The 27569-nt window shown below is 43.4% G+C and overlaps 2 protein-coding genes across 2 annotated transcripts in view; one reads left to right on the forward strand and one right to left on the reverse strand.

Annotated features, from left to right (window-relative positions):
• atp8b1 (ATPase phospholipid transporting 8B1) overlaps positions 1–19920 on the reverse strand; it is a 41600-nt gene extending 21680 nt beyond the window's left edge. Inside the window, exons 1-7 of the mRNA XM_015943433.3 lie at positions 19802–19920; positions 4865–5047; positions 4683–4780; positions 1975–2088; positions 1799–1897; positions 1649–1710; positions 1497–1569 (exon numbers count right to left, since the gene is read on the reverse strand). Of these exons, the coding sequence (XP_015798919.3) occupies positions 1497–1569; positions 1649–1710; positions 1799–1897; positions 1975–2088; positions 4683–4780; positions 4865–5030 (612 nt within the window). The 5' untranslated portion in view covers positions 5031–5047; positions 19802–19920. The remainder of the gene's footprint in view (positions 1–1496; positions 1570–1648; positions 1711–1798; positions 1898–1974; positions 2089–4682; positions 4781–4864; positions 5048–19801) is intronic.
• Positions 19921–19953: 33 nt separating this feature from the next.
• On the forward strand, positions 19954–26026 carry txnl1 (thioredoxin-like 1). Its single transcript, XM_015943437.3, has 9 exons — positions 19954–20081; positions 20775–21115; positions 21456–21552; positions 22280–22453; positions 22860–22982; positions 23281–23350; positions 23428–23600; positions 25598–25702; positions 25800–26026. The coding sequence occupies exons 2-9, from the start codon at positions 21018–21020 to the stop codon at positions 25827–25829; spliced, it is 870 nt and encodes a 289-aa protein (XP_015798923.3). The 5' UTR covers positions 19954–20081; positions 20775–21017; the 3' UTR covers positions 25830–26026.
• The last annotated feature ends 1543 nt before the right edge of the window (positions 26027–27569 follow it).

Consider the following 27569-nt stretch of genomic DNA (forward strand, 5'->3'; position numbering starts at 1 on the left):
GAAATGTTTGCTAAAATCTTAAGTCTCCAGCCCCAAACGCGCACAAGCATCTGGCTGCAGACATCAGCTGGCGTCTTTGCCGTGACAGGAAATGACGTATCCGGTAAAACAAGACAAGTTCTTCCGGCGACACGCCAGCTGATGTCTGCAGCCAGGTCCTACTCAGTATGGTTGAAACAGAAGCGGCCGCCAAAAAAGACCAACTTCCGGCCGAGGTCTTTCACTCGTCGATTTTCCGGTAAAAGCAATGACATGCCATCTTGTTCTTGCTAGAAAATTCTTCCGGTGACACGCCAGCCAATGTCTGCAGCCAGGCCCTACTCCAAACGCGTGTTAAGATGATGCTACAGGAAGGCCTTTTCGCATTAAAAGCATCAAACCTGTGAATTTCATCATTTGTAACCTGAAGATATTTAATCATCAAGCAGTTTAAACATGTAGTCACAAAATATACGGTAAAAATGAACAAAAGTTCTGGTTTGCTTAAGATTCTCGCTTCTTTATATGAAACCAAGATTTTTTTTTTATGCAGCAACTTGAATGAGAGGAATGTAAATAATCAGTCTGTTTGTTACTGACTGTTGCTGGTTTACATCCCAAACAGCAACTTCTTTAGTTTGATAGCAATAATGTTCACACAACATTTATTATTTCACCACTTCACGTTATTATTTGTTACCATTAGCTATAACCTGCAGCTTTCAACAGCGATGCACCGATTTCGATGTGTCCAAACAGATCTCATTTTTGTTTGGCTGAGGTGTGAAGTTGATGAACATGCAGCGGTTTATAGCAGGGCTGTCAAAGCAAACAGGCTAAAAGCACCTCGCCTCATGTTCTCCCTGATGCCTGAATAATTCACAGGCTTCCCAACTTCAGTTAGTCGGGACCTTCCATCGCAGTTTCAGCCCTTTCAGCCACTTCCTCTCTCTCCCTTCTGTCCTCTAATTCAGCCTAATATTGTATTGTTTGAAGATTCATAACATGCCTTAAAATTACTTGAAAGGTAGGTCTATCTATCTATATCTCATATATCTCTATATGTAAATGTATATCTCTCTAAATACATCTATATATCTATATGTATATATATCTATATATCTATATCTATCTCTATCTCTATCCATCTATATATATATATATCTATATCTATATAGATATATATACAGATATATGATTTGATGCCATATCACCCAGCTCTATATGTTTTTCTAACCTAATGGAAGATTAGTTGTGAGTAAACGACAAAACTAATGAGATAATTTTAGACGACTGACAGCTCAAGTCAAGATAAATATTTTGGATTTGTTTTGCAGCAGCAGTTTGGTCTTGGGCCATCTTAGGCTAGCAGTAGCCTTGAATCTCCACTCATCTTTTTCCCTAAACTGAGGCTGTTCATAAACTCTCCACAGGACCACAAAAAAACAAACATCTAAAATAACTTATTTTTAAACAAGCTTGTCAAGTGAAATATTTTCAAAACAAAACCATCTTACTGGAATGAAGTCATTTTTCTTGAGGCGAACCACGTCTCCAACCTGGATGTTCCTCCATTTTGAGTCTTGAAACCTGAGGCAGAGATAAAATAATCTTTTTTTTATTCTGTCACCTCTCAAGTAGATTCATCTCAATGAGTTGTGTTCCTGACCTGCCATCCAGGAGAACTTCACACTTCCTGCCGTTGACTTCCTTGTCCATTCTGTGTCGCGCCTGGGAAATAAAAAGTATTTAAAAGATCTCTTATTAAAATTAATCCCGAACCAGACTGAACAGAATATTGGACGAGCTGAAGTCCTACCAGGTCATCCACCAGGTCTTTGATGGCGGTAATTCCCAAAACGATGACCAGAGGAATCAGCGTGGTGTACCAGGGCAGGGTGGTGATCTCTGGTATACTCTAAGATGTTGCATATATTTATCAGTCCTTGTGATTTAAACCATAAAATTAAAAAATACATGTTTTATTAGACAAACCTGTAAGATGAGCAGAACCAGGAAGTAGATGTTGGCAACCCTCTTAAACTGCTCGTACAGGTTGAGAGGGAGGAAGGTCAGGGCGTTGTACTTGTAGGTTTTAATGGCATTTCCCTGCAGAGAAACACATAAGTAGGTCACTGTCAGATTATAACATGACCATTACTAATAATTAATAATGGTGTAAGTCCTTTGTGACCGGTGAGCGACTAAAGTACCGATTCAGAGTGATTTCAACTGTAAATTTGCATTTAAACACCATTAAGAGTCAGGGATAGGGAAGTTTCAGCTGCAGCAACATTGCAGCTCTGACTGTTGGACGACAACATTTAACAATAAAGTACAAAATAAGACTTGAGAAATTTAAATATTTAGCATAAAAATTTTAATCATGGTCCCATTTTAGATTTAGAAATCAAAGCAAACATTCCCCTCAGTTTATCCGAGGTTTCTGCGTCACTTTTAGTACAACTTCAGCAACTTCTTGGATTTTGAAATTAATCAAAGCAGAACCTGGAAAAACAAGAATCTGATGCAAACGTCCTTTAATCTCAGTAATCCAGCTTAGACTGAGAGACCCTCCAAAGGCTCAGGAACCCTCTGCAGGTGTTCTGGATTCATTAGCCGATCACAGTGTGGCACTTAAGGTCTAGAATACTGAACCTTTTCACTAGGGTGGGATTTTGAATGTGGGGTTTTTGGCAGCTGTAAGCCACAATCACAATTCTAACAAAGGTTGGAATATCTGGATTAGCATGGAATGAGTGTCTCGCAGGTTAGTTTCACCTTTTAGGTCGTTTTACGGACATACATTTCATTTTATTGTTTCTTTTCATTTATTTATAAAGCCCCTTCTGCGACCAATGCAGACGCCCAAGGTGCTGAACACAACACAATAAAAACACAAAACCATCAGAATAAAATATAACAATCGTAAAATCAGCATAAAATCAATTAAAAGAGGAGAGTAAAAGCAAAAAATAAAATCCAGAGAAAGATTAAGAGGCCGGGGCATCGAAACTGGGTAAAATTTGCTAAACCTGAAAAGCCTTGACAAAAAATGGGTCTTAAGGCGAGTCTTAAAACCCCCCAATGAGGGTGACTGACGCACCACCAAAGGCAACTGGTTCCAAAGTGCAGGTGCCAACACAGAGAACGCACGGCCCCCCCCCCGTGACCTGCACTAGTGCGTGGAGCGATCAACAGCTCCCTGCCGGCTGAGCGAAGGGCCCGCAAGGGGGCATGCCTATGCAAAAGGTTGCCAAGATATGCTGGAGCCGTTCCTTGTAAGGCCCTGTAGGCTGGCACCAAGACCTTGAATTTTGCCCTGTATCGCACAGGCAGCCAATGAAGGGATGCCAACACAGGGGTGATATGCTCCCTGCGCCTAGTGCCCGTCACGAACCTAGCGGCTGAGTTTTGTACTAACTGCAAGCGTGCTACCGCACCCTGACTAAGGCCGGCGTACAGTGCATTGCAGTAGTCGAGCCTTGAAAGAACAAAAGCGTGTGTGACAGTCTCTAGATGTACTCTGGACAGCAGGGGCTTCATTCTGGCTAGTCGGCGTAAGTTAAAAAAAACACGATCGCACAACCTGGTTGATTTGCGCGTCAAATTTTAGGGCTGAGTCCAGTTGCACCCCCAAATTTCTGATGGTGGTCTTCATGTTGGATGCTTAAGGGCCCAGATTCACAGCATCGCATGGGCGTGTAGACATACCAGGGCTGAGTACAATTACTTCAGTCTTGGCGTCATTCAAATGTAAGAAGTTTGTAGCCATCCAGGAGCGCACATCCTCTAAGGCATCTACAAGTTTTGATATTGACCCATCAACCCCCCGCTGAAGGGGGAGGTAGATCTGACAGTCGTCAGCATAAAAATGAAAACGCATGCCGAACCGCCGAAGAACATTCCCCAACGGTAGTAAGTAGATGGCAAAAAGAAGCGGAAAAAGAACTTTTGCACCACGTTCTCATGTTCCCAGGTTCCCTTGAATCAGAAAACATCCAAAGACCTTTAGGCGGTCTGTGGAACAACAGATTCAAATGAACCATTTTCTAAAAGATCAGAAGCTGGTTTTGGTGCAGAGCCACAGAACCGACAGCTGGATGGAGGTCCAGAACCATTTAAACCCTGTCCACCTGCCCTCCGTCATCTCCTGCTGCGTCTAACGTGTCTGCTGGGGAGACTACACCAGTTCAACCGGGCGATCAGGTTTCGGTCTTCACAAAGGCCGATTACACCCAGAGTCTGACCTTAAACGTTCGTGCTCTCCGGCTGCTGGAGAACCCAAACCTCACCAACGGCTGGACGGAGTCCCTCGGGGAATCACAGTTTTCCACCTGCTGGCTGGACTAAACCAGCTTTCACTTGTATTTAATGACATTCTTACAACTTCTGATGAGAAAAGTTCCCAACATGTTCATCAGGAGGGTTTAGGCTCTCCAATCTGTGGCTCTGAAGCAATACAAGGTCCTTCAGCCTCTCTGGAGTGGCTCCGTGTAACTTTGACCTGAATCTGAACAGTTCTGAACCATTTCCTAACTTTTCCAATCAGTTCCTGAAAATTCAACGACAGAAAGACGGAAACATAAGTTTCTTCCCACCAGACTTGTCTTAAACGTCTGAAGTTGATGCTCTAAAGAATCGATTCACGAGAGTTGGTCTGCTGGTCCAAACCAACAACACGGTGGGGTTGTTTCACTTACGGAGTATCGGCTCTTCTTTATGCACAAGAAGATTTTCTTCTTAAACTCGGGCAGCTGATGGTAAGCTCTGTCGTTAGCCTTCACCTTCCACCCAACCACTGAAAAACAACGTGATTATTTTAGGAGTTTACGGAGACGGGATCTAGGAGATGAACGTAAACGGGTCAGCTGCCTGAACCCACCGGGGGGTCTCGTTTCCATCGGAGGTTGAGGGGCTTCCGGCGCCACCTCCGCTTCACTTTCCGAGGTCTCGTCGTCCAGCTCATCGTCCGTCTCGTCGTCGCTGTACGGCATGACCTCATCGTTCGGCCCGATGGAGCCCTGCGAGTCGACGCGTTGCCGACTCATCTTAGAGCCTCAAGTTTCTGAAAATAAACAAAAACGTTAAAGCTTCACCGTATCTTAAAAGTCACGTCAACTCCATCAACGTAAACAACCAACCAAGCACAACACTTCCCGTTTTGGCTCGTTTGGCTAGAAAGGGTGTTGCCATTAGGGTTATTGGACGCATCCATAAGATCGTCCGATCGGAAGGCGGGCCAAAGAATGGCGTGATGATCGTGATGAGTGAGCCGGTTCTTAGTCCCTTCTCTTATTTAAATGTGAAACTGATGTTTAAAGGGACATTATGGAAGTGTGACAGCCAAAACATGTATAGAAATAATAAATGTCTTCTGCATACATTCTCCTGCAATGCCCTGGTCCTGTAGAATGAGCCCTGGCATTTTTACTGTGATTGCCTGTTTTTCTGTAAAATCACAGAAAAAGAGAGATGCTCGGGTCGAGCAGGCTGCTTCATGCGCGTTCACGCTCAGGCATCGCCCTCCGAACCGTTCTTTGTACGTTGTTTCAGCTGTCATCACAGATATAAATATTCCAGATACAGATGATGTCACTGGCGCTTTAGCTCACATAGTAAGACTTCGGGCTTTCATGCAGAAGATCTGGGTTCGATCCTGGATGTGAACATAGTTTATTTAGAGTTTCTTTTTTACATTAATAGTATATTTTTTTACAGTAAGATGCCCAAATTTTTATTTGAGACTCGCTGAACGGCATTGAATTCACAGATAAAAAAGATGTGGGTTCAACTTTCATTTTGGAACAATTTTTCAAGCAACGGAAGGGAATGATCTGAGCATGCAGGAGGACTGACCCATCATAAACCTTTGTCGGCTGTGCTGAAGAGAAAGGTACAGAGCCACATTATTTCATTAATTAGCTGCACGTTCTCCTGTCGACGGACGGACGGACGGACGGACGGACGGACGGACGGACGGACGGACGGACGGACGGACGGACGGACGGACGGACGGACACACACACACACACACACACACACACACACACACACACACACACACACACACACACACACACACACACACACACACACACACACACACACACACACACACACACACACACACACACACACACACACACACACACACACACACACACACACACACACACACACACACACACACACACACACACACACACACACACACACACACACACACACACACACACACACACACACACACACACACACACACACACACACACACACACACACACACACACACACACACGTCTCAGCTGTTATTTTCGTTAAGGAGTGTGCACGTACAGTATGCGCGCCTCGTGCACGAGCCTCCTATTTAAGCTGTCGTTACGCTTTTGGCCTGAGGGGGCAATCGCGAGCATAAAAATTCAAAAGTCCGTAAAGTCCCTTTAAGTCCTCATAATTTTAATCCCACCTGAAACCCTAAAACCAAATTTGAGTCCGATGCTAAATTAGGACGCAGTAAAAGCATAGTTATTAATACAAAAGAGAAATCAAAGTAAAAAGCCAAATGATCTAAAATTAGAACGGACTTGACCTTTCATTTGTAAGTGAACACAACACCTGCACATTCACACCTCTAATTATTGGAGGTGTTAAAAATGAAGACTGGTGAGAAGCTACCAGATGATAAACATGAATGTTTCACCACCTCGTCGGCTCTTCGTTCATCGCCCGTTAACATCTGAGCTAAAGTTTCTCCTGAAGGTCAGCAGACTCTAAACTGCTGACTAATTTAAATCAAATGCTGCCATTTCCTCCTAAAGTCCTGCTGGATGTCTGCAGTCATAGATTCAGTCGTTACATCAATCCTTTAATCAAGACCTTTGCTTCATTTATTCATTTCCACCCACAGACGTTATGACATTAGTCTTATTTAAACATTTCAAACATCACCTACAACCAAACACGAAGAGACTCACAACAAGTGAATCAATTCAAGAGACAGTGTGCAGATTTCACCATTAATTTCTGGAAATATTAATCAAAATGTTGAAAATGAATGACATGATGCCCAATTGTTGAAAAGTATTGGCGGCTTTGTAACATATAACCATAAAAATCAGGTCTAAAACACATGGGAGCGGGTCTGTGGGTGTTTATCAATGCCAAGGAACCTTGCCTTGATGTCTTGGCCCCGCTCCGGTTGCCTAGACCAGTGGTTCCCAACCTTTTTCCCAAGGGACCCCATTTTTTACCAGTAAAATTTTTGACGACCCCCTCCCATTCTCTCTTCCAGTACAAACAGTATTAAGAAATGATTAAATTATTCAAGCACATTTTAATATGCTTTGATTCCAAAGATAACAGTAATAGTAGGCTCCAGTACAGAACAAAGTCATTAACAAAACCAAACAGAGCATAATGTGCTTGACAGTTTGTATGACTTTTCTGAACACATTGTTTCTTGTAAACACTGATAAATCAATCATTCCTTTCAACAAACGTTTGACACATAAAAAATACACTGAGCAAAATGTACTTAAATGTGTATATTACTGTTTATACTAGATTATTTACTGTAAACGCTGTGATTAATCAACCAGTCCTATCTTCAATTAACTTTTGACACTAGAAAATAAAACAGTGAGCTGAACAAAATGTTCTTAAAAATGTGTTACTCTTTCTGTACTAATTATTTCCAGTCTTAATATCAGTAAACTTTTCACTCAGGAAAAAAATGTGAGCACAATGTAGGCTATAAACAAGTAATAAATGAAGTTTTAACCCCTTAAAATGGAGAGGTCCTGGCAACCCACTGAGAGGCTTTGGCGCCCCCTTGTGGGGGTCGGGACCCCCAGGTTAGGAACCACTAGCCTAGGAGATACGTCATCAGGAGCCGCCAAGACATGTTCCAATGTTCATGTTCTACCGAGGCGTGTGATCTCCGTTTGTAGGCCGTTTAGCTAGCTGAGCGAGGATACACAGGAAGTGTCTTGTAGCCTAGCCTTGGTCAAAAATTACCCAGAATACACCGCGGTATTTTCAAAAGGACGGCGGATCAGAAGCCGGCAGCCGCTTCGGGGACAATTTAAGTTTAAAAGTAAATCATCTAATTTAAAATGTTTTTACATCCAAAGAAGTTATCTATGGTTGGTTAGTTGGTTAGTAGTAGCAGCTTCGGTGGCTAGCGGGTAGTAACTCACTTATATTTTTAATTTAATAAACAAACACAATTTAAAAAGTAAAAGGCTCGTTATATATTTATATTGAAACTAATACGTATAAAATATAATGTCTCCCGTGTCACGTGAGGTTATGTGACCACCGTGGATGCCACGGTGGTCACGTGATGCAAGTCTGTTCCATTTAACCGTTTTCTTTGACCAAGGAAGGACCGTGTCCTCGTAAGCAAGGCGTTTTGACATTGAGAAACACCTTCTACGGGAGCCCATGAGGACAAAATGCATTTACTGATTGGCAACAAACAGTTACAAAACTTTTGTCATTCTTAAATGTTGTTTTACACATTTAGCTCGTCGCTTGTCGCAGTGATGAAAGGGAGTGATGTGCGCGTTATTTTGCTGAAGTTTGCACTCCCCAGGGCTTTTTGACCCTAATGGGCATCTGTTAGTAAGGTCTTACCCCGACACAAAAATACTGCTTGCTTGAGACGATTTAGGCATCTACTGCCCCCTATCGCCAAGAAAAATACACACAGTCACTTTAAAGAGTAAATGTCAGTAACGTGTGAGAGTGAAGGGAGTCCACAGAAATCCAAGAAGCTCAGCAGAAGATGGAGGTAAAGAAATGCTGAAGAACTGAATCTCAGACGGCTTTAAAAATCAGGTTCAACTTGTTTGTACAAGAGACTTGGAGCTTTGGAGGCTTAGGACATCTCAGAATAAAGATCAAGTCAAACAGCATCTCAAGGATTCAGAACCGGTTTGGTTACAGCTGCTGGGTCAGCTGATCCGGCCGGCTAAAAAGGTTTTACAGGAAGATTCCCTAAAACTGATCTCAGATCTGAGAAATCACCCAAACAAAGAGCTGCCGGTCAGACGTGGTTATGTGATGAAACGGTGATGTTGTAACGAGCGTCTGCATATCAGAGAGATTAATCCAGACTATGTGTGTGTGCTGGTAGTGGGGTGAGGCGACGCCTTCATCAGTTTTAACTCAACAGGAAATAAATATCACCGACGTCTGAAGCTGAGATTTAAACAGGATATTTCAACAAACTTCAGTCAAAACATAAAAACAAAGAAAACCTGTTTTTATTTAGTCGTTTGCTTTAAATAGAAGCAGCAGATGCTGCTGGTCGTCTCCGTTCGTCCTCAGGCTAAAACCCTCAGAGGGTTTGTGGTCACCACGTCCGTCAGAGCAGAGGAAGCAGAAGATTCTGGAGTCAGTCTGGAGGTAAATGAATGAGGTGTGAGTAACGGCGCAAGTCTGAACATGAAAACTCAGTCAGGAGGAGAGGAACACGACCTGAACGCCTCCAAAAACACTTCACCCTTACGCTCATTCCTCTGAGTTCATCCTGAAATTTCACATCTGACAAAAATACGAGACCCAAGTCAGCTTTTTGGATCAAGTCACTCAACGGAAATGAAGCATTTCTGCAAAGTGGATTTCAGAAGTAGGATCGCCTTCAACATCCACTCCAAAGAGCAACGCCAAAGGAAAACAACCCGGAGTCAATCCCGCGTCACACCGTTCATAACCAGGAACTACTGAGGATGACGTTTTGATTCTTGCATAATGGAAACGGTGGAAATGTTCCTTTAACACAACTCCTGAGTTAATGTCAGTGTAAACATTTACATGATTCCATCACACGTCATTCACACATTCACACATTGGTGGTGATGAGCTACGATGTAGCCACAGCTGCCCTGGGACACACTGACAGAGGCGAGGCTGCCGAGGACAGGCACCACCGGTCCCTCCGACCACCACCAGCAGGCAAGGTGGGTTTAAGTGTCTTGCCCAAGGATACAACAGCAGCATTCTCTGGCAGGAACCGGGATTGAACCTGCAACCTTCAACCGGGATTGAACCTGCAACCTTCCGATAACTGGACAACTTGCTTTACCTCCTGAGCTACTTCTGTACACTAAAATGAATTTCAATTACTTCCACTCTTCAGTAATACTAATTATCCGTTCATTTTTAACCGCTTATCCGGGTCGGGTCGGGGGCGCAGCAGCCTAAGCAGGGAGGCCCAGACTTCCCTCTCCCAGCCACTTGGGCCAGCTCCTCCGGGGGAATCCCAAGGCGTTCCCTGGCCAGGTGAGAGACATAGTCCCTCCAGCGTGTCCTGGGTCTATCTTTAGGTCTCCTCCCGGTTGGACGTGCCCGGAAAACCTCACCAGGGAGGCGTCCAGGAGGCATCCTGACCAGATGCCCGAGCCACCTCAACTGGCTCCTCTCGATGTGGAGGAGCAGCGGGTCTACTCTGAGCCCCTCCCGGATGACCGAGCTTCTCACCCTCTCTCTAATTCCAACAGGAATTAGATCATTTTTAACCAGGACCGTTTGCAATAGCCAGAATGTAATCTTTAATTTGACCTTCTCCTTAAACTTAAAGTAAATTAAATGAATAAAAACAAGTTATTTGAATCTTAACTTACATGTTATAATAAGTGAAAGCATCCGAATAAGCTCCAACATTCCTCTTTATAGAAAAAGAAAGGACCAATCCGAGCACGATCAGATTAAATCTGAAATTAAGAGATTGTAGAAATCTAAAGCAGCTGAGGAGGCGCATCCCTCCATACAGGTGCTGGCCAGTAAATTAGAATATCATCAAAAGGTTGAAAATATTTCAGTAATTACATTCAAAACGTGAAACTTGTACATTATATTCATGCAATGCACACAGACCAATGTATTTCCGATGTTTATTACATTTAAATTTGATATTTATAGGTGACAACCAATGAAAACATCAAATCTGGTATCTCAGAAAATTAGAATATTCTAAAGGCCAATGAAAAAATGTTTGTTTCTCTAATGTTGGCCAACTGAAAAGAATGAACATGAAAAGAATGTGCATGTATAGCACTCAATACTTAGTCGGGGCTCCTTTTGCCTCAATAACTGCAGTAATGCGGCGTGGCATGGACTCGATCAGTCTGTGGCACTGCTCAGGTGTTATGAGAGCCCAGGCTGCTCTGATAGTCGTCTTCAGCTCCTCTGCATTGTTGGGTCTAGCGTATTGCATCCTCCGCTTCACAATACCCCATAGATTTTCTATGGGGTTAAGGTCAGGCGAGTTTGCTGGCCAATCAAGGACAGGGATACCATGGTCCTTGAACCAGGTGCTGGTGGTTTTGGCACTGTGTGCAGGTGCCAAGTCCTGTTGAAAGGTGAAGTCTGCATCCCCATAAAGTTGGTCAGCAGCAGGAAGCATGAAGTGCTCTAAAACTTCCTGGTAGACGGCTGCATTGACCCTGGACCTCAGGAAACAGAGTGGGCCAACACCGGCAGATGACATGGCACCCCACACCATCACTGACGGTGGAAACTTTACACTGGACCTCATGCAACGTGGATTCTGTGCTTCTCCGCTCTTCCTCCAGACTCTGGGTCCTTGATTTCCAAAGGAAATGCAGAACTTGCTTTCATCAGAAAACATAACTTTGGACCACTCAGCATCAGTCCAGTCCTTTTTGTCCTTGGCCCAGGCGAGACGCTTCTTGCGCTGTTTCTTGTTCAAGAGTGGCTTGACACACGGAATGCGACACCTGAATCCCATGTCTTTCATGAGTCTCCTCGTGGTGGTTCTTGAAGCGCTGACTCCAGCTGCAGTCCACTCTTTGTGGATCTCCCCCACATTTTTGAATGGGTTTGTTGTCACAATTCTCTGCAGGGTGCGGTTATCCCTAGAGCTTGTACACTTTTTTCTACCACATTTTTTCCGTCCCTTCGCCTGTCTGTTAATGTGCTTGGACACAGAGCTCTGCGAACAGCCAGCTTCTTTAGCAATCACCTTTTGTGTCTTGCCCTCCTTGTGCAAGGTGTCAATGATTGTCTTTTGGACAGCTGTTAAGTCAGAAGTCTTCCCCATGATTGTGGTGCCTTCAAAACAAGACTGAGGGACCTTTTAAAGGCCTTTGCAGGTGTTTTGAGTAAATCAGCTGATTAGAGTGGCAGCAGGTGTCTTCTATATTCAGCCTTTTCAGAATATTCTAATTTTTTGAGATACCAAATTTGGAGTTTTCATTAGTTGTCACTTATGAATATCAAATTTAAATGTAATGAACATTGGAAATACATTGGTCTGTGTGCATTGCATGAATATAATGTACAAGTTTCACGTTTTGAATGGAATTACTGAAATATTTTCAACCTTTTGATGATATTCTAATTTACTGGCCAGCACCTGTATTTTCCATAGGATGGAAGAAGTGGCAGAAAGATTTTTCTCTACAGATAAATCATGATTTCATCAGTTAATTTGACCATTTTAACAGAATTATTACAGTTGGTTTGTTTTTATGACTGCACTCTAAAGTGATCAGACTCAGGAGTGTGTCGCATCTAAAAGGGTCCGGGCAGAAACACGCTCTCAACCTTTATTTTACATAGAATGTGACAATTTTACCATTTTTCAGATCAGCGGCGCACCGAAATACTCCATCGCCTTTAAGACCTCTCGTGTCTGCAGCCCAAACACATTCATATATTAATAACCTGAATTAAATAACTGGGTTAGAGTCAGCCTAGCCGGTCTTTACTATGATAAATGTTTTCCTGTGGAAAAAACAACAACCATTCAAACACAAACCAAGCAGAGAAGCAGCGACCGGTTTGAGAACTGGTTTTAGCTCCGAGTACCTCAGCAACAACAGGGAGGAGAGCGGGACAGACGAGAACATACCTCCATGACGACACTGAAACCTGAGGAGGAAGGAGGTGCAGCTCCTGGTAAGGCAGCTAAACTCTTCCCACAAACAAGGCAGACCGTAAGAAATGTCTACAGAGGATGTAAAACAAGCTGCTTGAGAAGGTCTGGAGAGCTGCTCATCCAGATCCGTGATGATCGAAGTCTGGAAGTTTGGGAGGAAAACCCAAGAGCCGAGGACTGGGCGGCATTATTTTTAATAAAAACTGCAAAAACCTGTTTCTCAGGTCTCCTCCAGACTAAAAGCTCCAAACGTAACAAGTTCTCGAGCAGCTGGGTGGAACTGGGTCAGACCGGGTCACAAGAAATCCTTTAAATCTTGAGTCTTCTCTGGTTTGAACCTGGTTGTTTAGAAGTGACACAATAAACGTACGAACACCGAACACTCACTAAAAAGTCTCCTTCACGTCAGGCTGGCTCAGTTTATTCAACCAGAGGAGTTCACCGAGAACTCGACGGCGATCTGGACGATCCCATTCCATCCTCCAACTCTACAGGAAGTCGTTTTCAGCCTCCGCCAAAGTTTTACTAAAAAGACCAAACTTGTTTTTGGGGATTGTGGCTTCAGCCCCAGGACCCCACAGCAGGGATCGAACCTGCAACCTTCAGATTACTGGGCGACTCGCTGAGCTGCTGCTGCCCCTTAACTTTAATTAAACAGGTCTTTTAATAATATTTTGTTATTTAACTTGTTCACGAGCCAGAAAAAACAAAAAAAAATCCCAGTTAGAAAACATCCGAGTCACCACCAGAAAAAACGAGCTCCAGACTCTTTTCTGGGGTTTCCCACCGGGACCATCTTAGCTCAGCACAGCTCGACTCGTCTCATTGCGGTTTCCAGATGTTTGAGTCAGGTTTACGGCCCTTTTTCTGGGCTGAACACATGACGTCAGCGACTGTCACGGATTGGCTAGGGGGCGGAGTCACCGGTTGTTCCAGAATGTTCCATTGTGCTGCTTGCTGCCTTTTTGGAGTCTCTTCTTTTTGGAGTTTGACAAAAATCTACCAACGCAGAAGAAAGTTCAACAACGCTGCCATGTTGCCTTTAGCGGTGCTACGCTGCATTTGCATCACATACGGATGACATCACACCGGCCCTTCGTGTCGGGTTGTCACCCCACTATGCTAGTCCACAATGGTGGGCCAATCACAGCATTTAATGGGCAAATCAGGGCCCTCTGTAGAGAGCCTGAGTCACGTCCATCTACTTCCGGACCACGGGTCTCCGGAAGAATGAAAAAATGAATACAAGTCAACAGGGCTAAAAACGCTACTTTCTAATTTTGCATGTTTTGTGCCATGGATTTCACATATGATGTCCGTGAATTTTGATACCAAGAACGAGCTTACTGTCAAACAGGGGGTACGGACGACATTTTAGGTTTTGTGCGAAAATAAGTCCAGGACTACAAATGCGCTTCACCAAAGTCACGTCATCGAACCAGACACGGAGAAAACTGAGGGCTGTAAGTTCAGCAAACTTCCCACAGGAGGAATGAACCACCATAAATCTGGTCATGTGGTGAGTAGCAGCTACACTGGGGGGAGGAGCTTATGTGCTGATGTCACATTTGTGACGTGCCAATTTCTGGTGTGCAGTCATGCTAATTACTACATTTTACAAGCAGAAAAATCTCAAAGTACGTGACTGGCGTGGTCGAAACACCCATCATTAGTTTTCCTTTAAATTGCAGTGCAACACGTGTGATCCAGGGTCTGAGGCACAGCAGGTTAGAAAGAAGTGTTTTAGCCCCGGGGACCCCTGAGCCGACCGGAAAGGGAGGAGACTTAAGCTCCCTCTTCATCTGGTTGGACTTGGGCTTTATCAGAATCAGGAGCAGACAGACGTATTAAAGTTTTTTTATTTAGAAAAAGGATGCATTTTCACCCTCTTCAACAGCGGACCGCCTCGTTTACCAACGTCCGTTACGGTGAGTACGTCACATATTCATTGTCCAGTGGTATACGGCAATCGTTTGAAAGACAACGGTAGAACCCGACCCACAACCGAGAGCCGTCAATGGAGCAGTTAGACTACTGTAACTCTCTTTTCACGTGTCTGAGCAGAACCTCCCTGAACCGTCTACAGGTGGTTCAGAACGCCTGTGCTTGGCTTCTGACCAAGTCCTCCAAACACACCCACATCACCCCGCTTCTCCTCCAGCTTCACTGGCTGCCAGTCAACTTCAGGGTTCATTTCAAGATCCTGGTTCTGGTCTATAAGGCCTTACATGAACAAGCACCATCTTACATTGGTGATCTTCTTAGTCCCTACACCCCCAGCAGGTCCCTGAGGTCCAGTGATCAAAGCCTACTGGTTGTGCAGCACCAGGCTAAAGGTCAAAGGTGACAGATCATTTGCTGCTGTGGCCCCCAGACTCTGGACCTCTCTCCCCCTGAGCCTGAGATCAGTGGACTCAGTGGTCTCCTTTAAACTCACCTGTTCAGGCTGTGGTGGGACCTTCATCACCCTCCTTGTTCTGCTCTCCCCACCTATTCCACCTTCCCCAGGATCCACTGATTTCCCTCTTTCCTATTCACTCTCTCTTTCTTTACATTTTTTAATCACAATTGTCTTTTTGCTCATTTTAAATATATTTGTAATCACTTTCTAAATTTTTTATATTTTACATTTTTTTTGTGAAGCGCCTCGTGATTTTTATCGAGAGGTGCTATAGAAAACTTTTCTTCTTCTCCTTCAAACACTAAATAACATATTTAGTCTGGCTTGCCAGGCTAGGAATGAGCCACTGAGCTACCAGAACCTCCGTCAGCTCACCAGACAAGACCTTCTACCCTAGCACCTACCCAGACACGTCCTTCTCTCTACAAGCTGCACACCGCTTACGCACGCCCCTCCAATGTTGGTCCTTTAAAACTCAGACGAGGTTTCCCTTTTCTGGTAAAGTTCCAACATCAACAAGGAGCAAAACAAAGCTGCACTCTCCTCGGATACAGGTCCTGGTTCTGACCAGTCAGAATCAGCTGAAGAACCTGATCAGAACCAATCTGATGTCTCAGTTACCCGCTGAACAAAGAAGAGGCTGGTTTTTCCCAGCCGCATTTCTAGTTGGTTCTGTTTCACGCTTGTATTTTACACAAGCAGGAAGTTTAAGCTGTTATTTACTCAGATATAAACTTAATGGGAATTATTTCAAATCTAATGATTTACAGACAGAGTTAATAAAAGTTTTATTATTATTATTATTATTATTATTAGGGAAATTAACTGCCATCTGTATTCAAACGTTTGAACATTTTCCTTTGAATCCTGAAGTTTGATGTGAATAAATGTGAAAATAAATCACTGAAAATTACAGGAAAATAAAGATTTTACAGGTAGAAGTCAGAAATGGAACATTTGTCTCGATTCATTTAGACCCAACGTTTAGGTTTAAATGAAATTTCAAACCTTCAGATCCGCTTCTACATTAATGATGTATTAATATTTACTCACAACAAAAGCCCCAAGAATAAGTCCATTCATGCACAAAAACAACCAGCAGCTGGATTAACCCCTGGGGGCAGAAACATCCCAAATCCAAATAAAAATCACTTCTTCGTTTAGAGCAGAGACCTGGAATAACGACGCTGGGCCCCTGCAGGAGAAATATTTGACTCCTTATTTGCATTTGTTGTTTCCTGGCTGCGCCTGACCCGGTCGGCGCCTCGCCAAAAACAATCATTGGTGTAAAAGAAACAAAATGTTTCCCTAAAAATCAACTCGGTTAAATTTTCAACCATCTTGTCGTTTTCAAGCCTTTGTTGAAGTTTCAAATACATCTGGTTGACTTTTTGATGGATTTTTATTATCAATTTACAATTAATTCTGTTTATAGTAAATAATGTAAATGTGTAAGTTATCATCAGTGGAATAAAAGAAGCAGACTGATCACATCTGGCACAGAACAATCCTGATTGAAGCTTATTTAGTGAGATGGGATCAGAACACACTAAAAAATTCATCAGGACATTTGTAGAAATTCAGTTCAAATTCAAAAATACTTTATTAATCCCGAAGAGAAATTCAGTAAATAAACTCGTTGGCCCTTTTATGTGTGACCTTATAAACTTAAGTCTACGTTAGACTTGACTCTTGACATCATTTTTACCACATGGACATGTTTATGTAGGGAGTTTTATGGATGTGGTTCTTTTAATTTGGGCTGAAGTTCCCTACGGCTAACTCCGGTACTAGTGAAGCACAGATATGAAATCCTTGGGCCGACACCGATATCCAATATTAAGATCATTGTTATGGCTGATAACTGATATGCCGACATTAATGCTTCAAAAATCAGCAGATTTTGTATAGAATGAAAATTGTTGAAGCTGAATTTACGTTATGTACACACAACTAGGGATGCAACGATACCGATACTGGTATCGGTACAGATACCGATAAGATATTGATATCGGTAAAAGTTAACCGATACCAATGCAGTTGCTTGAAAATGGCTTCACTGTAATTTGTCATTTCTGTTCATCTAATATTTTAGTTTTGTGATGATTTCCATTCATATATTTTACTTTTTATCCACCTCACAGTATTTTCCTGTTGAAAGCAGAGAAGAAAATAAAACTGTATTCCAAATCATTGCATTTTTTTTGTGTGGTAGAAGTATCGGTAATCGGTATCGGCGAATATTCAGATCCAAGTAACGGTATCGTACCGCTTAGGAAAAAAGTGGTATTGTTGCATCCCTACACACAACACACACATTTACGGTTCTGAGATGATTTCATTCACTGTTCACATGACGTAATTACACATCACCCCCCCTCACCCGCTGAAACAGGCAAGCGAATGGAGCCAAGATGGAAAAAATATCGGTCATTAACATCGGCCCGGTTGTATTTATCGAACAGATACCGATATGTTAAAAAATGATCAACATGGGCCGATACCGATATTGATGCTGATATATTGACCATCCCTATCTGGTACGATGCTTCTAACAGGTTAAAACTGGTCCTGAATAAAGAGCAGCAGCAGGTGATTCTTTATAACGTGGATGAAGAGTTTAAAAGACCTGAAGTCGGATTCAAATAAGACAATAAAATACAGAACGGCTGAAGTTCGCCTGATCTCATCTGAACTCAACACGCCTGCGTCTTCCCCTCATATTTTCCTTCGAGTATTTGACTCACAAGTCACGATTCAAATTCTCTGTCGCAGTTTTCCAGGTTGAAAATTTCCATGAGAAGTTCAACATTTCCCTAAACAAAGTCCTGAAAACTTTCTTCACCTCCAGAGACGAGCCCTGCCGAGGCGAGGAGCCCGGAGGGACCGGAATGTGTCGGGTCGGAAGAGAAATGGGCAGACGGGGCGTTTCAGGAGCTTTTAGAGGTTCAGGAGCTCAAGAGTGAGGAGGAAGTGAAACCAGAAGTTCCACGGTCCGTTACCCAGCCCAAACGACATAGACAACAGGGTTCTCTCCGTATGACCCACATGCACACACACAGGTGGTGATGGGCTACAAGGAGGGTGAAGTGTCTTGCCTAAAAGCACAATGGCTAACACAGACGGAGCCTGGGCTTGAACCAACAACTCTCCAGTTACAGGGCAAAATTCTAACCTGTCACCGCCCCCCCCCCCCCCCCCCCGGCATGGTAAAACAGCACACCTGGGGGCAGGTAAAGGTCTTCTGGGAAAATACTTAAGCGTATACAACAGAGAACTCAGAAAGTGTCTGAAATGAACTTTGGCTTGAAAAACTTCAGGCGTGCAACAAAAAAACGATTAAAAAAGCACCGATAAAAAGTCTGTCGTCGTTTTAATAGAACATCTGGATGATTTTAGCTGATACTTTCATCCTTTTGTGAGTTTTTTTATTAACCAAAACTTAAATTCTGAAAGTTTTTATTTCTCCTTTTAAAATGTCAAAAGATGTTTTTTTCTAGCAAATTTTATTGTCAATAAGTTTCATCCCAAATGTGAAAAACATTCCTCCTCGTCTCTGTTGTAGGAAACGGGTTTAAACGCTCTTTTGACTGATTATAAAAAATATGGAGAACTTTAGCAAAGCGGGACTCCAAAATAAAACATTAACTTTCACTGCAGGTTGTGAGACTTCCAGATTAAATACCAGCAGGTTTCAAATAATTAATTTGCAGAAGATTTTTGCTAAAAATCTGATTTTAATCATTTCTGCGATATTAATCGTTACCTTTTGAGCCACAAATTTATATTTGATTAGATGATTATAGAACAGGCACCCAAAGGGCTTTCCTGCTAATTCACCCTGCTGTCAACACGTGAAACTGAACTAAAACACTAAAAATAACCAAAAGTTTTTACATTTTTAGGACCAAAGCAAAACTGAGTGAACGAAATCTGTTTAAATATATCTGGAAACATCCTGCATCTGTGTCACACTCCCTTTTCATTCGGTCATACTGGTTTTCCCTGCAGCTTCAGCAGCAAATAAAACAGAATCTTAATAGATTTGATGCCCGAGTTTAGATTTTAAATCTAAAACATTTAAAATTAATTTACAAATTTCGTGAATTCAAATTCTAATCATTTAGATTGAAACATAAAAACTAATAAAACCTAATTTCATGAGCCAGTTTTATTTGTACCTAATTAAAACTAATCCGCATCGTTGTTTGGCTGCTTCCCCCCCAAACACAGAAACGAGATTATTTAGGGATTAAACTAGAAACCGGAAGCTCTTCATCTCCTCTGGGACCCGCTGTGGTCGAACTGAGCCCAAGGGTTCGGAACCAGGTGTTAGTTTAGAACGATGCTGCGTAAATAATCCAGCCTACCAAGGAAAGGTGTTGGGCTCATCAGCCGACAGGTGAGACAGGTGAGGTCCTGCCTCGTGAGCCGTTTTAGTTTTATACTTAAAACAACCAGACTCCAGGTAAGCAGGTGGAACACACAAACACGAACCGTTCTGGACTCACCCCGCCTTTCAGTGGATCCGTTTGAGCTGAAAATCGTGTTTCCCGTCCGTGTTTTCGTGTCCGTGTTACCGAACCATAGCGTCCGCTGCTTCCTGCTCCGTCTCTGCGGCACCCCGCCCTTCTCTCCCCGGGACTCCTCACCTGTTCAGCCTCGCACAAACCTGCCGAACCGGTCCCACGCCTCCGAGCCCCCAAGCAAGAGCAGCCTGCCAGCAGCAGCAGCGAGGTGGAGGCTTCACCTGCGGAAGTGGGGGCGCTGTTCTGCTCACGTGAGGCGCAGGTAAAGGGGTGTAATTGAATTCTTAATTGAACCAGGTGAGGGGTTTGTGGGCGGGGCTTTCTAAACCTGCTTCTATTATTGGAACTCTTGCTTCTTTTATGAAAATTATTAGTAGGAGCAGAAACGTGTTGTTTCTCTGTATTTTACTGTTTGGATAAATGTCTTTTATGTCTATTTATGATACTCATTTATCTTATGTAATTCTATATTATTCATGCACATAAAATCAGTCGCTTTTTACTTTCCATTTCAGCTCATTTTTTGTACATAAAGAGCTTAGCATGAAAATAAATATTATGAAAACTTCTACAGCTGTGTTGTGTGAAAACCGTTTAACATTTGCAGACACACAATTTGTACACTTTTCTTTATTTACTTTTAATTGAATAAAAATAACAGCACAGTTTGACAAGCAGAAAATCATTTTCGTTACTAAAATACATAAACTATCCTCGTCAGATGAATTGAGTTTTAAAGTGAATTGTTTATGAAAACTCACCAAAGACCTCAAGTCATCATGTTTTTAGCTAATGGCTGTTTTACAATTACTTTGCTAGTGATTAAACACACGTTCTCACAAAACAGAAGATTAAATGAGTCTTGAAAGGGCAAACGTCCAAGTAACACTGTTTTACAAAGCCTGGATGTACCTCCATCCATTCTCCTGATGTCTGTTTGTTCTGTTTCCGGCAGAGGGCGCTGTCTGAAGTTACAGAGGAGGAAGAAGAAGAAGCCCCGCCTTTCATGTCACGTTTGGGCCAATCAGGACGCTCCATCCTGACGCAGCTCACCGTGCCAGAGGTGTGCTCCTCCAGTCAGCTAATTTTCTGACAGAAAGCTAAAAACAAAACACCCAATTTTCATCAATTTCTCTTGTCTCTGCTCGGATTACCGCCCGGGGCATCTAGCTCTGACCTGAGTCGCTAACTCTGCACCATGGTCGGTGTTAAAGTGATCGGGAGCGACCCGGACTTCCAGCCGGAGTTAGCGGCCGCCGGCTCCAGGCTAGCCGTGGTGAAGTTCACCATGGCCGGGTAAGCTAAGCTCACCACATCGGTTCTCCATGGTTTGTTCGTTCTTTTAGCTAATATGGTGGTGGGAGATTTACCTGATCTAAGAAGCGGCACTTCGCTAAATACCATCTTTATACGGGTGTAGCTTCCATGCTAACATTAGCCAGTAGCTACCTAGCTGTGTTGCCTACAATGACATAGCAGTATCACAGTAAGAAGTAACGAGACTAATCAGTCTGTGGGGTTTTTAATGAAGCCACGTGGCTTTTTAACCGGGAAAAGCGAAACTACAGCGGCTAATATTCTGTTTAGTTTATTAATAGCGAATTATTGATCAACTTTTCTCCTTCTGCCTCCTCAGCTGTCGACCCTGCGTCAGAATAGCTCCAGCTTTCAACATGCTGAGCAATAAGTATCCACAGGCTGCCTTCCTGGAGGTCGATGTTCACGTCTGCCAGGTAGATCTCACACCTGACACCCCCTCATGGTGTTCACACATTAAAACGTCCTCATCAGGTAAAATAGTGGAGTACAATACACCTGGTAGAAGCTGTGTTATTATTGAGCTGACTGTTATTCAGTAACTTCAGTTTGTTTTCGCTACTTTTGAAGCCTGGGTTGTTTTGTGGTGATTATTCTGACCAGTTTTCTAATTCGTAAAGGGATCATCCTAATAAACAAGTCACTGTAGGCCTGAGTAAAAGTTATAAATAGATATCAAATAGCTTTCTGAGTGGCCTCTGTTTGGAGAAGGGGACCATCAGTCCTGTAGGACTGAAATGCTTGTGGCTAGTCCGTGAGCAGCGTGCTGCCATCTTAAAACGGCCTTTACTGTGAATCCTGAGATTTACACGTTTAAACATCACCTGCATCAGCAAAATGCAGCAGTCACGACTCCAACAGGAAGTTTTTAATACGGAGGTATTAAGATAGCTGCAAGTAGATTAGCTGTTAGCTCATCAATCGTGGAGGGCGTTACATTTATTGCTCTGAGCGGAGGCTGTTCAGGAAGCTGTCCACACCTGGTGGCAGAGGAATCGTTTGTAACCTTTACCCAAAAACACCAGAATCAGAGCATAAAAAATGAGGTTTAATTAAAAGACATTAATGCTTCTGTGTGACTGGATTAATTATTGTTTTAATCGCAGAGTTGGAGAAAAAAATACTTCTTTTCTTCCTCTTTAGGGGACGGCAGCAGCCAACAACATCTCAGCCACACCCACGTTCTTGTTCTTTAGGAACCGAGTTCGGGTGGATCAGTATCAGGGGGCAGACGCCGCGGGCCTGGAGGAGAAGATCAAACAGCACACGGAAAACGACCCGGGAAGTAACGAGGACTCGGACATTCCAAAGGGATACGTGAGTCGCTACAGAAACGACAACAAAGGGATTTTCTGTCTGTAGAAAACAAACCACATGACCCGAAGCCGCGTTGGTGAGGTGTGCAATCCAACAGGGACTCAGAAGTGGAGATAGCAGAAGGAAAATCAGGATCATTTTCACTAATCTGATGTTTTCTAATTAGATTTCCAGCAGAAGCTCTGGGTGTCAGAAGGTAGAAACAGTTGTTAGCTCTTCAATCGAAAGAAGCCTTTAAGTTAACCTGTGTTAGCATCGCTAGCAGGAACCGGTGGGACAAAATCCACGAGTCACGACAGAAGTTTAGGTCCTCCAAACAGCCGAGTCGGACCTTCAGGTCCCAGTTTAAAGTGACCTGAGGAGACAAACGTGACTAACGTCTGCCTCCTTCTCCTCCACCGCTCAGATGGACCTCATGCCGTTTGTCAACAAAGCCGGCTGCGAGTGCCTGAACGAGAGCGACGACTGCGGCTTCGACAACTGTTTAGTCAAAGACTCCACCTACCTGGAGTCTGACTGCGACGAGCAGGTAACGCCATGATGACCTCGTTCTTACAAAACAAATATTCTAGATCAACCAGGTTGTTTTTAATGGGATCTATAAAATGTACTTTATGTTTTCGTTTCTTATATTTGCCTTTCTGCAGTTTACTAAAATGTAGAAAACTCTCAGATGTTTAGAAATTGTGTAATAATAATAATAAAGTGTTTGTGGGGTTTTTGGGCCCCAAACTCACAACAAACCACTAAACAAAACAAACATCCCTACTGGACTTTGGTTCTAGTGTTTTAAACTCATTTAGCCTTTTTTTTTTTGTCTCATTTAGTTTTTGATAACGATGGCCTTCAACCAGCCCGTGAAGCTCTTCTCCATGAAGCTGCAGTGCTCGGACTTAGGTGGGTTTCCTCCTCTGGTCTGGAAGCCAAGCAGAGAAAAGGGTTTTCTAACGTCCCTCCATCTCCCCGTTCCTCAGCCCAAGCCCCGAAGGTGATGAAGGTGTTCATCAATCTTCCTCGGTCGATGGGCTTCGACGACGCCGAGCGGAGCGAAGCCACCCAGACTCTGGAGCTGTCGGAGGAGGACTACAAAGACGACGGTCTGATTCCTCTGCGTTACGTCAAGTTTCAGAACGTCCAGAGCGTGACGGTGAGAAACCAGAAACTTCACCGGGACTAGGGATGAGTACCTTTGACATTTGAATCGATTCGGTACTAATTCCCGGTACCTAGGAATCGATACCGGTACTTAACGGTACCAATATTCGATACTTTTTAGTGTTTAATATTTTAATTCTCTTTTATAATTAAATATATATTTTTCTCAATATGTAACCATATTTGATAAATATCACGATAAATAACATACAACTGTTTGTATTTTAATAATAATAATAATAATAATACATTTTATTTAAAAGCGCCTTTCAGGACACCCAAGGTCACTTTACAGAAAACACGTGATAAAATACATTAGAACAATAATAAAACCCAAACAAGAAAAAACAAAGAGAGAAACAGTTCAATAAAATCAGAGGTTGTAGGCAGATTAAAACATGTGTGTTTTGAGTTTTGTTTTGAAAAGGGTGAAACTGTCGATGTTCCTGATGTCTGGGGGAAGTGAGTTCCAGAGACGGGGAGCAGAGCGGCTGAAAGCTCTGCTCCCCATGGTAGCGAGACGGGCAGAAGGAACCGCAAGATGGATGGAAGAAGAAGATCTGAGTGAACGGGATGGGGTGTGAATACTTATAAGGTCTGAGATATATGGAGGAGAGAGGTTGTGGATTGCTTTGAAGGTATGGAGGAGAATTTTGAAGATGGACCTGAATTTAACTGGGAGCCAGTGAAGCTGCTGTAGAACCGGGGTGATGTGGTGAAAGGAAGGGGTTCTGGCGATAATACGGGCTGCTGAATTCTGGACCATTTGCAGTTTATGAAGGAGTTTGTTGGGAAGACCATAAAGAAGTGAATTGCAATAGTCGATACGGGAGGTGACGAGGCTGTGGACGAGAATGGCGGCAGTGTGAGGGGTCAGTGAGGGACGGAGACGGTTTATGGAACGTACATGGAAGTATGCTGACCGAATTATGTTATTAATGTGAGCCTGAAAAGAAAGTGAGCTGTCAAGAATGACACCCAGACTCTTGACGTGAGTCACGAGTCCTTGTAGTTAACATCGTCCTTGTAGTTTTATAAGCTGATAATTAAACTGAAGCAAACATCTTTACTGTGAACTAAATTTACTGTGTATCTTCATTCCTTTTGCCGTCCTTTTTCTTTTGATTTTTCCTACTGGGAAGTTAGAATTTCCCAGGAGAAAGCGAACGCACCATTAGCTGATAACAATGGTAGCAATGGAAGCTAACATATCAAGCTAACGTTATCTTAAACAGTTTATTTAGCTGGTGGAGCAGATTAAAACGATGATGCCTCACACTTAGATCGTTGTCGCTGGTTTCATCTTCACCCCATCACCCGTCGCATTTAGTAAAGTGAAGCCAAACTTTAGAACGCGTTCATGTTCTTCTAGTCGGGAATTCGGAGTTCCGAGGAGAAAGCGAACGCACCGTTAGCAAAATGGAAGCTAACATATCAAGCTAACGTTATCTTAAACATTTTATTTACCTACCGGAGCAGATTAAGATGAGGATCTCACTTAGATCGTTGTCGCTGGTTTCATCATCACCCAGTTACCCATCACATTTAGTGAAGTGGACCCAAGCTTTAGCGTGCGTTCTTTCTACCATGCTGCTCTGTTTACAACTGGCTCGCAGCGACCGACGACATAACGCTCTTGCGCATGCGCAGCTGTCTAGGCAAGTTCTCGTTATGAAGGACGGGTACCGAAATGAGGCACCGTTTCAAATGACGTGAGTCGGTGCTCAGTCGGTACTGTGGAATTCGGTCGGTACCTTAAAAAGTACCGAATTCGGTACCCATCGCTAACCGGGACTAAACCTGATGAGTGATGTCGCCATGATGCCATCAGCCAGATGTTTTATTGTTTGGGATATAGTCACGATAAATGCCACAGGAATGACTCGTATCTGTTATAAACACAGTTTATTACAGCTTCCTGTTCAGTATTTTTACATGTGTGGTTTTATGCGAGTATCGGGATAACCGTTTCTCTCCTCTTCCTGTCAGCTGTTTGTCAAATCAAACCTCGGAGACGAGGAGACGACAAAAATCACCTACCTGACGTTCATCGGCACCCCGGTACAAGCCACCAACATGAACGACTTCAAGCGGGTACGGAGCTGCAGAGCCGTCTGTTTCTGTTTCCTTCAGCCCAGTTTTCCAGCCGGTTGGGCTTCATCCGAGGTGCGTTTCGTTTGTTGTCCTGCAGGTTGTTGGGAAGAAAGGTGAAAGTCACTGAGCAGGAGGAGCAGGGGAGGGACGATGAGAAGAGCGGGAGGAGGAGGACGTTCCGTCTGCCGAAGCTGCCACACACCCAGCTGCCAGGAACAAGGAAGCCCACACGACCTCCCTCCTCTGGAGACCTGCTCTTTACGTCGTTTGTATTGTAATTCTGTCCAATCGCTGTAAATAAAATACAATCCTTTTTCAAAGGCACGTCTGTCGAGCCTGCTTCCTTGTTTTTGGCGTTTTAGTGTGATTCAAACCTGAACGTTTAAAGTTCAGCTGAAGTCGCGTTCATCTACAATCCGGGGTCTTTTTTGAGCTAACGGCTAATCGAACACAGCTGAGTTTGATTCAGTCACCGTTATTTCATTTGACTGTTGTCGCAGAAACTGATTCACAAAGTGGTTCGGAACATTTAGGAAATCTACAAAACACATCAAAACTAAAAGCGCACGTTAAGGCCAACATGGCTAAAACTTACCAGCAGAAATCCAGATTATTACGTCTAGCTCATCCGAACCTGGATCTGAGCCGATGCGATCCTCTTCCGTAGGCTGAGGCGGGCCTGGCACCTGACTAGATTATTCCTGCAGGTTTTACAGGACCGGGACTCATTGAAGGAATTATAAATCCTCTTGTCTGGAAATGCCTCGGGAATCATGAGGAGGAGCTGGAGGGAGTCCAGGTCTGGGGTTTCCTCTACAACCCGACTTTGGATCAGTGGTGGAATATTGATGAGAAGAACATCAGAATTCTGTAAAAACCACAGCACTTTTGTTCCAAAGATGGTGTAAAGGATTCATAGAAAAATGTCTGATCAACTAGCCATTAGCTCATCAATCCTAATGCAGGTAAACTTTATTTCTCTGAGCAAAGGCTGTTCTGGAAGTTTTCTAAGTAATGAGACCTAAAAGTAGAACCCAGAGAAATAGATTTATGAGTTTTACGCTGAAAAAGGCTTACCTAAGGATGAAACATTCCTTTGAAATTAGCTGGAGGAGTGTGTGTGCGTCTCAACACTTTACCCAGGAGAGGCCAATAGACCCTGTGTCGAGAGCTTCTGACTGGAAGTTGCTACTTGGAGGTGAAGATGAAGCACGACCAAGTTTTTGGTGTGGAGCTTGACATTTGTGTAGCAGTTGCATACAAGGATATAAACAGAAATGGGGATGAAAGTGTTTTTGGAAACAACGACAAGTCCTGGGCTTTGTGGTGTTCTCACGGTGGTTACGAGTTCAGACACAACAGCATCAGAACCCCGTCTCGGGTCGGTGGTCGACAAAGTCGGAGTGTACCTGGACCACAGAGCAGGAGTCCTGTCCTTCTATAGCGTACACAACTCCATGATGACCCTCCTCCACAGAGTCCAGACCACGGTCACCCAACATGTCTGCCCAGGATTAGGTTCATTCGCGGAGTTTGGTGGCTCTGCTAAATTCACACAACTAACGTTATCTTAAGTGGAGATTTGGGCTTTTGAGTAATTTTGATCACGTCTAGAGAGGATTTGTGAATCAGAATCTGTGACAAACACCAAACAGACAAGTAGAACTCCAGTTTCACTTTGACAGATTGGATGGGAATACTGGGAAATCCACTTGCCCTGGTGTGATTGGTCACCTTCTAATCAGTCACACCGACAGCTGAATGGGAAATTGCTCTGACTTTATTTTGACCATCCCTGATCATATATGGGTTCCATCTTGTACTGTTCCTAATTAGAACAGTTCTTGAACATTTAATTATGCTAATT

The sequence above is a fragment of the Nothobranchius furzeri genome, chromosome 6, assembly GCF_043380555.1.
Source record: "Nothobranchius furzeri strain GRZ-AD chromosome 6, NfurGRZ-RIMD1, whole genome shotgun sequence".
NCBI lineage: Eukaryota > Metazoa > Chordata > Actinopteri > Cyprinodontiformes > Nothobranchiidae > Nothobranchius > Nothobranchius furzeri.